Raw genomic sequence first — 12,791 nt, 5'->3', positions numbered from 1 at the left:
ATTTTATCCATTATAAACTATAAAAAGGTGTTTTTTTTTTAGCAAAGCAAGGTTTATTGAGAGTTTAGTAAGGTTTATTGAGTGATACAATAAAGCTCCTGAAGAAGGGGACCCAAGATGGGGTTGCCTAAAAAGGTTTTTTATTGACTTAAATGCTGTTTTCTAATTGTGAATATATTTTTCTCCATACAGACAACAACTCCTCTAAAAACTGTTTTGCTACACATATCTGGCATAAAAGTATTACACAACTCGCAGTATTAGTACTCTCATCAAGTTGGACTATAACTGCATGGTAATCATTGATTCTTCTCAATGTTCTGTGGTAACTGAGTTGATATTGTGTTATTGCCAGGAAGCATAGCTTTGAATTTATCAGCCTCTTTGCCACCAAAAACATATGCACCAACATATTGGAGGAAGCAGTTTCTTAGGACCTAGTATGAACCATTTCTCTTCTGCCACAACTAACACAAAGATTGTCTTTCTCATTAATGTTTGTGAAGCAACTGAGAAATTGTGCCAATAACTTTATGCCTTTTTCCTTAAGAACATATTTTAAGGATTTATATGCTATATTTTCAAATGTCCTTTAATTTTGAAGATATTAATCCTTCCTTTGCCAGAAATGCATTATCTTTTTCTTCTTTGAATGAAATGTAAAGTCTGTTTTCTGATTATTAGAGGAACATTTTTTTCCCCAGTATTTTCACTGCACTTCCAAATCTAGCAGCTGCAACTGAACACAGCTCCTGTATTTTTAACTTTATTATTTCTTTTTCTTCTAATAAAGCAACTTCTTTGAGAACAATTTACACTGATTTGATTAATAAATAGTACACACACACACATACATGTGTAGTGCACACATACACTATCTGTGATGATACACCTTTCCCCAAAAACATACTTCAAGTTCCTCATTGGAATTCAATTGAAAAGTCTGGATTTTCTATCAGCAAATAAAATTCCCCTGTACATCATTTCATAAATCACAGGTAGTTGTGATAAATAAAATTAGACTGTACAATGTTATCTGTCCAACAAATTAACCCAGGCATTCCAGTAAGATATCTGTCATATATCAGCTGTCCCTCCTAGACTCTAGCCTTGAACTAGGATTAGTGAGGTGCCCTAATACTTTGAATCCAATTAAGTTCTGTTGTAGTCTATTTCATTTTTTTAAAATGCTGCTTTGACATCTAAAATTGATTTCATAGGGGCGCCTGGGTGGCTCAGTCGGTTAAGCATCTGCCTTCGGCTCAGATCATGATCCAAGGGTCCTGGGATCGAGCCCCACATCGGACTCCCTGCTCGTCAGGAAGCCTGCTTCTCCCTCTCCCATTCCCCCTGCTTGTGTTCCCTCTCTCGCTGTATCTCTCTTTGTCAAATAAATAAAATATTTTTTAAAAAATAAAATAAAATTGATTTCATAGTCTTCTAACTGGTTGCAATCACCAGTTTGAAATGGGTAGCCACCTTAGCAGTTAGAGACTGAATAGATGAGGAAAAATTAATTTTGTTGCTTTTGGGATTTTTTAGGGGTAGAGCACGTCTACCTATGCATTTCCTTGTTCAGTAGTAAGGGCCTTTGAGGAGGATACAAAGAGGTCAAATTCAATTCCTCTTGAAAACAAAGAATATCTTTGTCTAAGATCTTAGATTATCTAAGATATCTAAGATATTCACATTATCTAACTAATGCCATAAGATCCTGCATTTTGTTTTTGTTGTATAAAATATACAACAAATATAAAATATCCTGTGAGATCAAGTTACTCATACCCTTTTCATGAAAAATTACTGTCTACAACATCTTCAGCACAGCAATTTGATAATTTTACCAGCTCTCAAACCTTGTATTGAAGATTAATGTTCAATCCAGTGTGTGGTAATCTTGCACCTGTGGAGACGTATAGAGAAAAGGGACAAACCAAACCCACTGTTTAGTGCTTCTTCTTTAGTGTTACATCTTAGAGGCAGAGCAGCAGGGTTGTCTCCAGATTCCATGAATATGGTAAGATGGTTGCCTTTTGGAGTTGAACAATAGGAGAAAGCCTAATTGGCAATAGCAGTGACAATCAACATAAAAAGGTAGAACAGACCACAGTTCAAGTTATGTTAATCCTTCTTATGTTAGACCTGTCAGAGGAAGACACATTTGTGTCAAGACCAGAATGTTTTGGGACGATCCAAAGGAAGAATATAAAAGAGAAAGAAAAGCAAGGGCCAAGTCTGTGAAGGGAGCAAACTTGGTGAGTTAGAAGAAAGGTCAGAGTGACAAGGTGGGGAGAGATAGAAGAGGCAAATCTGAGAGGGAGACAGGAGTCAGTTTACACGTAATGGTGTAAGGAGTTGGGATTTTATAATAATTGAAACCAGAGCCATTGGAAAATTTTAAGTAGAAGAGTAACATGATCTTAAAAGAAAAGCATTTCAAGAAAGTGGCTTGTCAATTATCTATTGACAAAGTCTAGTAAGATGAGGACAGGGAGCTGATTCCTGCACTTGGCAAAACGGAGATTGTTGGTAACCTTGCATTTGGTTTGGTTTTCAATTCAGGCAAAGAAGGTTGAACTAATCATACGTGGTTTGTGGCACATGATCATCATTGATGACCCATCTCAATCTCTCTCTCTCCCGCCCCTCTCTGAAATTTCACCTTATCATCATTATCTCCAGTGACAGAAATTATAAAATTTAAGTTTTTGTTTCTATGTGACTTTGTAAATATGTGGCTTTATATGTATATATTTTTAATAGTAAATTTGGGGTGCCTGGGTGGCTTAGATGGTTAAGCGTCTGCCTTTGGCTCAGGTCATGATCCCAGGGTCCTGGGATCGAGCCCCATGTCTGTGTTCCTGGCTCAGCGGGGAGCCTGCTTCTCCCTCTGCCCCTCCCCCTGTTCTCTCTCTCTCTGTGTGTGTCTCAAATAATAAAAATCTTTTTAAAAAAGTAAATTTATTATAAATATCATTCTGTTTCTTTTTCACTAGACACCGTATTTTTAAGATCCACTCATGTTGCTGTGTGTAATAATATACCAGTTTATAACTTTTTAAAAGAGATTTATTTATTTGAGAGAGAGAGTGAGCGGGAGAGGAGGGCAGAGGGAGAGAGGGAGAATTTCAAGCAGACTCCCTATTGAGCACAGAGCCCAACTCGCGGGGCTCCATCTCCTGACCCTGAGATCATGACCTGAGCCAAAGTCAAGAGTCGGCCACTCAACCAACTGAGCCACCCAGGCACCCCACCAGTTTACAACTTTTGAGTAATCTACAGTAGCACATTTTGCCTATTCTCTTAGTGATGAGCACTGAAATTACCTCCTGCTTCCTCACCACCACCACAGTGCAACTATGAACACACTCATATGCCCTTTTGGATCTGTGTGAAAATGTTTTGGGGACATATGCTCAAGTGAGAACCACTGAGTCCTAGGACACACATACACATTAAGAGACTGCTCTCTAGAATGGTTGCATGAGTGCATGAGGGTTCCTATATCCCTTCAGCCCTCTGCTCCACCACCACCAAATCCAGTTTAATTTTTGCCAGTCATTATTATTCTAATTTGCATTCCTCTCATGGCTAAGGGAGTTGAGCATTGCTTCATATACCTGTTAGTTTTTAAAGTTTCCTCTTCTATAATCATTTTCCACTTTTCCACTTGTTCATTTTCCATTTCCTGTCTCTCTCTTGTTGAATATACAATAATTTCAAATCAGTGAGGAAAGAACGGGTTATGCAATAAAGAGTTTAAGACAACTGGGTAGCCATCTGCACAAGAATAAAATTGCATCTCACACCTTACGAAAGGATACATTTCTAGCGAATCAAAGCTTTAAATGTAAAAAAAATGAAATCCTAAACACTTCTGAAGAAATCAGCTGAGATTGAAAAAAATAATCTCACACCAGGGAAAGCCTTTCCAAGTACGACTGATAATTTCAACTATTTAAAATAAATCGCTGTAGGACAGAAAAATAGCACTAGTCAAAAACTAATGACAAAATGGAAACAATTTTGCAACATATTTCACAAAGGGTGAATTTTCCTAATCTATAAAGAACTCATACAGATCAAGGGGAACCAACAATAATAACTTAATAGAAAAAGTGGAGAAAGATATGAACATGAACAGTTAGCTCACAGGAAAGGAAATTGAAATAACTCTTCAGCAAATGTAATGTGCTCAACCTGACTCAACTGCTGAATCAAAGAATATGTGCATTTTGGATTTGATAAATTGCCCTCCAAAAGAAGTATCAGTATATATTCCACTAGCAATGTATGAGGGCTTCTTTTTTTTTTTTTAACATTTTATTTATTTATTTGAGAGAGAGAAAGCACAAGCATAAGTGGATGAGGGAGGGGGAGGGAGAAGGAGCAGAGAAAGCAGCAGAATCCCCACTGAGCAGGAAGCCCGACATGGGGCTTGATCCTGGGACTCCAGGATCATGATCTGAGCGGCAGCCGTTTAAGCAACTGAGCCACGCAGGTACTCCCCATATGAGGGTTCCTATTTCCCAGTACCCTTAGCAATATATTATGTTATCAAACTTTTTGATCTTTGTTTGCCAAGCTGATATATTTATTTGATTTTGGCATACATTTCACTTATGATGAGTTAAGCCATACGATGGAATTCTTTTAAAAATCTCATTACTAAGATCTACTCTTAAATGAAAAAAGCAATATGCAGAACAATCTTTAGTATACCACCGTTTGTGTAAAAAGAGGAAGAACATTGTGTTAAAAAGGGAGAAATAGAGACCTAGTTTGCGGCGACATGGCTAAACGCACCAAGAAGGTCGGAATTGTGGGTAAATACGGGACCCGTTATGGTGCCTCCCTCAGGAAAATGGTGAAGAAGATTGAAATAAGCCAGCACGCCAAGTACACTTGCTCCTTCTGTGGCAAAACAAAGATGAAAAGACGAGCTGTGAGGATCTGGCATTGTGGCTCCTGCATGAAAACCGTCGCTGGTGGCGCTTGGACCTACAACACCACTTCTGCTGTCACAGTAAAGTCCGCTATCAGAAGACTGAAGGTGTTGAAAGACCAGTAGAAGCTTCACCATTTGAAACATTACTAGCCTATAATAAATGGGTTAATTTATGTAACAAAATTTAAAAAAAGGAGAAATAACGTATTATTTATACATACATAAAATATCTCTGGATGTATATTCACAAAACTAAAAAGCGATCCGAGGAGACACTGTATGGCCAGTTTTAGAAACAGAAGAGGTTTATAGCAGCTGGAGACAGTCTAGCTGTGCTTGTGTTGATTTGAAGCCACCTCTGGTAACTAAATATTTGCATCTTTCTTTTTAATTAAGAGATTCTTAACATACAGGAAAATGCATACAACTTGATGAACTTTTTGTATATAGCCCTTTGCCCTAGTACTCACTGAAGATACATTAAGATCTCCTTCACCCCAGAAAGGTACTTCATGTCCCTTGCCATTCAGTATCCTCCAAAAGTAACTCCCATTCTGATTTCTATCCACCATAGATTACCTTTGTCTGTTTTTGAACATTATGCAGAATGGTGCAGTATGTACTCATATATATTTTATCTGGCTTCTTTCATTCAACATAATGGTTTTGAAATTTATCCATGTTATTGCATATTATCAGTAGTTTACTCTTCTTTCTTGTTTAGTATTTCAGTTATGAATATACTACAATTTGTTTATACAGTGACTGTATTGATGGACTTTACGCAGCTTTTGTGCTTATAAAGTGTAATAATTTTCTGTTTTCCAATTTTAAGGGAAATTTCATGGAATTTATGTTGAAAGGTTCCCTTGGGCAGAATTGGTTTTGTTGCAAATTATGCTTTAAATAATGAAATACTAAACTAATAGATTTAGTGTTGAACACATTCATGAGGTCATGACCGTAGAGCAAGGCTATGGGAATTTCACACTGCAGAAGCAGGAGGTCTATAAGATTCTGTGTGGAAAGTCAGATGCTTGCATTGGAAAAAGCTTTGGGTATTACTTGGCATGGCTGGGCAAATGTTTTTCAGTTCTTCCCCAAATGCACAAATGGTACATGGACATCCAGAGAGGAGAAATCAAAAAGGTTTGGAATAATTAGGAAAATTTTATGGCGGGAACAGGGACTTACTTCTAAAGGTTGATGAGGATGTAGATAAATAGAACAAGGGGAGGCATGACCATAGCCTTCAAAATGGACTATAATGACCTGGGAGGATGGAGTGAGCTGCCTTGTCCCAACAAGCTTAAAAGCAGGGCAGTGGGGATCAGAACTGCATAATAAGAAAACTTTCATTTTCAAGTATCATAAAAGAAATCAGCATAGGTGAGTTGAATACACAGAGAAGTTTGTAAAGCAGATGCGGGAATATCTCCCAGAACCCACGGGAAGGAATGCAATCAGGACCCAAGAAGCTGTAACCAGAATGCTAGTTCCAGGGACCAGAAAAGCTGTGTGGACTCCTGGCAATATTCTCTGCCTCATTTCTGCTTCTCTCTCAGATCTGTTCATTCTGCCTCCCTCTCTCTGTGACTAGCTTTCTTGGCTCCCCAAGTTGCATGATTAAAAATATGGCCTTGTTAGACTTCCCCCAGTTTTTGTTGTTGTTTTATTGTTGTTCTTACATCTTCTTTGTTGGAGAGACCGGCCCAGACTAAGACAGGAAAATTTTACACTCAATTCCAAAATTGAAGAGAAGATTCTCTGACTGGTCCAGTTTGGGTCAGGTGCTCACCCCCAGATCAAACAACTGTGAAAAAGGTATGGCTACCAGGAATTTGTGATGCGGTAGATGGGGATGGGGATGGGAGACAGAGCAATGCTCCAAGAAAGGGTAAGGAGCCTGTCAGGGGTCCACTTGATGTCCACTGTCTGAGGTGGTGGAACAAAATTGTGGATGATGCTTTGTGGTGAAATCACTATGAATCAAGGTGATGGCTTCCTAGAGAAAAAATACATCACGTATAACAAAAGTGATTCCAGAAATGACAAAAATCCAGACACCTCAATTGCCATAGAAGAAATCGAGAATGTTGCCAAAGAACTAACCCTCACTTCAAAAAACAAACAGCCTAGGACCAGCCAGTTTCATAGGGAAATTCTACCATGCGTATATTGAACAATAGGTTTACTATTACTTAAAGTGGTGCAATATATATAATAGGAGAAAAGCTTCCAGCTTCTTCCAATGACTCAAGCAAAACACTGATTCCACTTCTAGCAAAGACTGAATCCAAAAGAAAAAAACATTAACAACCTGAGCAGAGATACTATTTTTCACCTATCAGGATGACACACATGAAACAAAATTGATAATACCAAACTGCGCTTCTGGGGAACGGGGAAACAATCACTCTGACTAGTTGCTAGCGGAGACCAGAGTCTGAATAACCTCGGCAGATGGCAATTCCCCAACATCTGTCAGAATACTAGTATACACTCTCTTTAACCTCGTGCTTACACTTCCGTGAATTTATCCAAGAGCCGTAGTGTTTTGTATGTGTGTGTTTCCCCACCCCCACCCCTCACCTTGATTCATTAGATAAAGGTAAATCTTTTTTTTTTCAACCAACCAACTCCTTCACTTATTAGTTGTAACCATTTTTCTAGTTTTAAATTAATTTCAGCGTTTACTAGTTTTTCTTGGGGAGTCCTTATGTTTAAAAAGAAGCTTCTTTTTAAAAAATATTTTATTTATTTATTTGAGAGAGAGCACGCGTGCCAGTGGGGGGAAGGGCACATGGAGAGGGAGAGAGACAAGCCGACTCCACACCGAGTGCGGACCCCAACACAGGGCTCAGTCTCACCATCCTGAGACTGGTGAGAAGCAAGAGTCTGATGCTTAACCGACTGAGCCACCCAGGTGCCCCTACTTCTTGATAAGGTGCTTAAGTCACTCCTTTTAATTTTTTTTTCTGTTTATTAATAATAAGGATTCAAGAACTTCACCTGTCCTCTGAGCTTTAGCTCCAATCCAGTTTGAAAACAGTTTGGATATTCTCCTTTACCCCAAAATGAAGAGAGGGTTTTTGTCCAGGTTTTTATTTGCTATTTGTTTTTTTTTTTCTTTCAGTTGGTTAAATTGTTTTTTCTTTTCCTTCTTGATGTTTAGGTGGCAGGGTTCTTAGTTTTGTGGGTAACTTCTACTTATGACATTGTGATTTAAAACCTCCGCATTGGTTCTATTTTTGAGATGCCTGGTTACTAACTAACTCTGTGACTTTGGTGCAAGCAACTTCAGCATTCTGTACCTTAGTTTGTAAAATGCAGATGATAATATACACACCCTTTAAAGTTGTTGGGATTGAGTTAATATATGTGACGTGTTTTGACAGGTGACTGGACCATTGTAAGCACTTACAAGACTGACTGATGTTATTTGCTTTGTGGCCTAATTTACAGTCAGCTTTACTGAAAGTTCTAGGGTTCCCTGAAAAGGAAGTCATTCTGTTTTCAAGGCATAAGCTATATTAACAATATTCCTTATTAGTTGTGACACTTAAGTTACCTATATGCTTTTACTTACATTTTTTCATTTCAACTGCTGTGAACTGGAATCTTTTACTACTACTGCCCTGTAGCTCTTTTCCATTTTTGTTTGTTTGTTTAAAGATTGATTGATTGAAGAGAGAGAGAGAGAGAGAGAGAGCAGGAGGAAGGGCAGAGGGGTAGGGAGACAAGCCGACTCCCTGCTGAGCGGGGAGCCAGATGTGGGGCTCAAATGAGGACCCTGAGATCATGACCTGAGCTGAAACCAAGAATCAGAGGCTTAACCTACTTAAGCCACCTAGGCGCCCCTCATTTTTGTTTTTTTGATGCTATTTCTTTCGTTGCATATTCATAACTGTTATGTCTTCATTGAGAAATGGACCTTTTATCATTCAAAATGTGTTTGTGTGTTTCTTTGACTTGCTTAATGATTTTGACCTGGATTCAACCCTGTCTGGTTGTGACACCTGCTCTCTTTTATTTGCATTTGCCCAATTACTCTATCGCCCATCTTTTTATTATCAACATTTATGTGTAAACAGCAGAGTTAGGTTTTGCTTTGTGATCTAATCTGCCAATCTTTTTCTTGTAATAGGTGAGTTGAACCCATTAGCATTTTCGACGTGAGAGGTGTGTTTGAGCACAGATCTGACGCGTTATTTTATGGCATGCTCTCTCCTTTAAACCTCTTTCAAAGTCCCCCTTAAAATGATCTGCTTGCTTTGTTTAGTGTATGTTACTTCTGATAATTTGGAAGGTTTGTATTTTTGTTCTAATAAGATCATTTTATAATATGTTTAATCCTCAATTTCTTTTTGACATTGTCTCTAATTCCACACTATGACCAATGATGAAATTTATTATTTTCTCCCTCCTTTTTTTTATGTGGTACTTATTATTTTTTTAATTATTTTTTTTAAGATTTTTTTATTTGAGAGAGAGAGAGAATGCGAGATAGAGAGCACGAGAGGGAAGAGGGTCAGAGGGAGAAGCAGACTCCCCGCTGAGCAGGGAGCCCGATGTGGGACTCGATCCCAGGACTCCAGGATCATGACCTGAGCCAAAGGCAGTCGCTTAACCAACTGAGCCACCCAGGCGTCCCTCCCTCCTTTTTTTTTTAAGATTTTATTTTTAAGTAATCACCACACCCAACACGGAGCTCGAACTCACAACCCTGAGATCAAGAGTCGCATGCTCTGACCGCTGAGCCAGCCAGGTACCCCAGTATTTTCTCTTTTTTATACTTTATGTTTAAATTGGAGTTGTAAAGTATGCTTATATATTATTTATTACCATTAATGATGCCTTAAAGATGAAATGTCAGTGAATTACCACTATTTTCGACCTTCCTGTCAAAGTATTTAGTTACAGCTTTCACATACATATCACCAATTTTCTGGTGATATTTTTTGTTTACCATTTGACTTCCTTCCTTTGTTTTCTCTTGTGTTAATTTGCTATAGACCCTTAGCTACGTTGTCCATTCATCTGTTTGAGTTACTCATCTTTGAGGAAGATGCATTTTCTCAGATCCGCTGTTTTGGTGAATATGCATATCTGGGGCCCCCAGGGCCATGTGTCCATCTGGCAGATATTGAGCTTATGACTCAGAGGCTTGTATTTATTCTTTTCCTTGATGAGCAGCTGTGGCGCTGCTCACAACAATGTCTTCTCTGCTACAGGGCAAAGTGCTTCCTGCAAATATGGCTCGTCTCTGCAATTCTTTGGTTTGCTCGGTGTCCCCTGCTTGTTAGAACTAAATTGTAGACTTTTTTTTTTCATTTATCTTTGTGCAATGAAATGTGAAGACAGCTTTTTCTCACTCACACCCCCATACATGGTCACTTTCTATCCCCCCTCCTCCTAACATTGTTGGATCAATTTTTGGTTGAATCGGTGTTCAGTGCCTATAGTTTTATGACTTATACACGCTTTTTACAGCTGAGCCACGAAGTACGTTATGATTACTTTTCCTTCCCCGAACATTTTAATGATTGTCTCATTTGCTTTGTTTTCTATGGAGCTTATCTCCAAACTCTCTTCTCAGTCTGTTAATAAATGAGGTATTCTATTTAACCTTGAATGAGTCTCTCTTGGAGCCTCTGACCTGCTCGGGTTTGTATTGGTTGATCTCTGGACTGTTGCACAGTGTCTTGAAGTATGTCCTCGTGTTATCTTGGGGATTCCCTTCACCCGCTCTTCTTATATGTCCTCCCTTGTTATATGCTATGTCTTTGGGTTTCCTTAGTCTTTTTTCCCATGTTCTTGGTCTAACACATAATTCAGGAGATAATTTTATGTTAGATATACATGTTTGAAAAGATATTTGTTCTACTACATATTTGAATGACAATTTCTAGTTGGAAATAATTTTTCCTCTGAATTCTTAAGCACGGCAGCATTGTTTTATAGCTTCCAGAGTTGCTGCTAAGAAGTCCAATGCCATTTGTCGATCATATTTTTTTTTATCGATTGGATTTTTGATTGTTTGCAATTTGTGTCCACCTCCCCTCCCCACCCCAGAAGCTTTAGTTCTCTTTGTCGTCAACGTTCCTTTAATTTTCCTTCTTGGCTCCTCTGCCCAGGTCAAATCCCAGTTTCTGAATAGTGGTTGTGACCATAGAGAGTGAGCATAAACTTAAACCTGGGATCTTTTTCATCAAAAATTAATGATGTAATGTATGGTGATTAACAATAAAAAATAAAAAAAACCTGGGATTTTTTATTAAAAATAACTTTATTGTACAAAACCAAATCATCTGTCTGGTGCTTGTTACGTGACTGTATACATTTGCCAAAACCCATAGAACTGTATGAGTGTATATATATATATATATATATATATATATATATATATATATATTTCATGATTTCCCCAATCCTTTCCCAAAACGTCCTTTCCCAAAAAAGACCTATGGCCATTTACTCAGATGACAGGACACTAAGGAATACCCAGATCTTTTGAGGACTATGAGACACAGGGTCCTAGAATGTACCATGACACCACTGTTCGGAGTGTGGGCCCCAGGTAATAAATACAGTCCTGGCCAAAGGCCATCTTACTGTGGGTCCACTGGTCCACAGACCCATCTAGTGGTCATTTTCCCTTCTTTTAATGTATAATTAGGATCCACACACTTAATAATTAGAGAAATTCCAGTAATGGGTCCTCATCCTGTGGCATTAGAGCCTTAAAGGCAGAGTGGAGTGTGAATTATTTTGTGTCAAATTAGGTGGCAACCCATTATGCTTACTACGTAATGACACTGTGGTAGTGGGGACAGAATGCAATAAAGGCCACGCGACCAGACAAAGCAGTCATTACAACAATCCCAACTCACAGGAAAACACAGGTCAAAAAAAAAAATTAGAAAATGTAAAACGATATTTCATCACAGCAGAATTGCTTCACAAGAATAAATGAGAACGAGGCTTCGACCAAAGTACTTTTCTGAGTAGCTCCTTTGTTAAACAAGCAAGGAAAGCCTTGGTTTACTAATGGTTAATTAAATTCTGTTGGCTTGCAGCAGCTGATAAAAGTATCCAAAGAAAATAAATTAGCCTTTGGCAAGAACAGTTGTTCAAAGAACCGTGGATATTAGGAGCAACATCAATATTTGAAAAACAAGGTGAACGATTCAGGTGGTTTCCTGGGCTCTTTGCTCTGAAGTCTTCTTTGTCTGCTTCTTCAGACAGCCGCTCCAGCTTTCTTCTGACTAGTATTTGTATGGCATAGCTTTTTATATACCTTTACTTTTTTATTGTGATCAAAAAACCCCATAAAACTTAGCATCTTAATCATTTTTTTTAGTAGCGTGAAGTATCTTCACATTGTTGTGAAACAGATCTCTAGAACTTGTGCATTTTGGAGGACTCAAACTATACCACTTAAACCACTGCTTTTCCCTTCTTCAGTCCCTGGTGAGCACCGTTCTACTTTTTGCTTCTGTGAACTTGACAGCTTTAGATATGTCAGTGGACTCATACAGTGTGGAAGCTCAGTCATGTCCCAACAATTTGTCTTTTTAAATGTCCCACTGCAGAAAGTTTCACTTGAGGCTGATAAGGCAATATTCTAGAGCAGGGCTCAACAAACCTTTTCTGTAAAGGCCCGGATGGTAAATATTTTAGGTTTTGTAGGCCAAGAGGCAAAATTGAGAATATTATGTAGCTACTTACATGACAAGAGAGAAAACAAATTTCCCTAAATTTCTTATTGACTCTCCTCAGTATATGTATAAACTACACTATCCCATCATTTCACTGTTTCTACAGTACCTTGCAATTTATT

The 12,791-nt window shown here is 38.3% G+C and overlaps 1 protein-coding gene across 1 annotated transcript; it reads left to right on the top strand.

The window, feature by feature from the left end:
- The first annotated feature begins 4,780 nt into the window (after nucleotides 1-4,780).
- On the top strand, nucleotides 4,781-5,122 carry LOC113911634 (60S ribosomal protein L37a-like). The gene has a single exon (XM_027574416.2). It carries the CDS (start codon nucleotides 4,793-4,795, stop codon nucleotides 5,069-5,071), a length of 279 nt encoding a protein of 92 aa, XP_027430217.1. The 5' UTR covers nucleotides 4,781-4,792; the 3' UTR covers nucleotides 5,072-5,122.
- Nucleotides 5,123-12,791: the final 7,669 nt, after the last annotated feature.

This window comes from Zalophus californianus, chromosome 12 (genome assembly GCF_009762305.2).
Source record: "Zalophus californianus isolate mZalCal1 chromosome 12, mZalCal1.pri.v2, whole genome shotgun sequence".
Classification (NCBI taxonomy): Eukaryota; Metazoa; Chordata; class Mammalia; order Carnivora; family Otariidae; genus Zalophus; species Zalophus californianus.
Note: the sequence above shows the minus strand (reverse complement) of the source record. Positions and strands in the feature narration are given on the sequence as shown.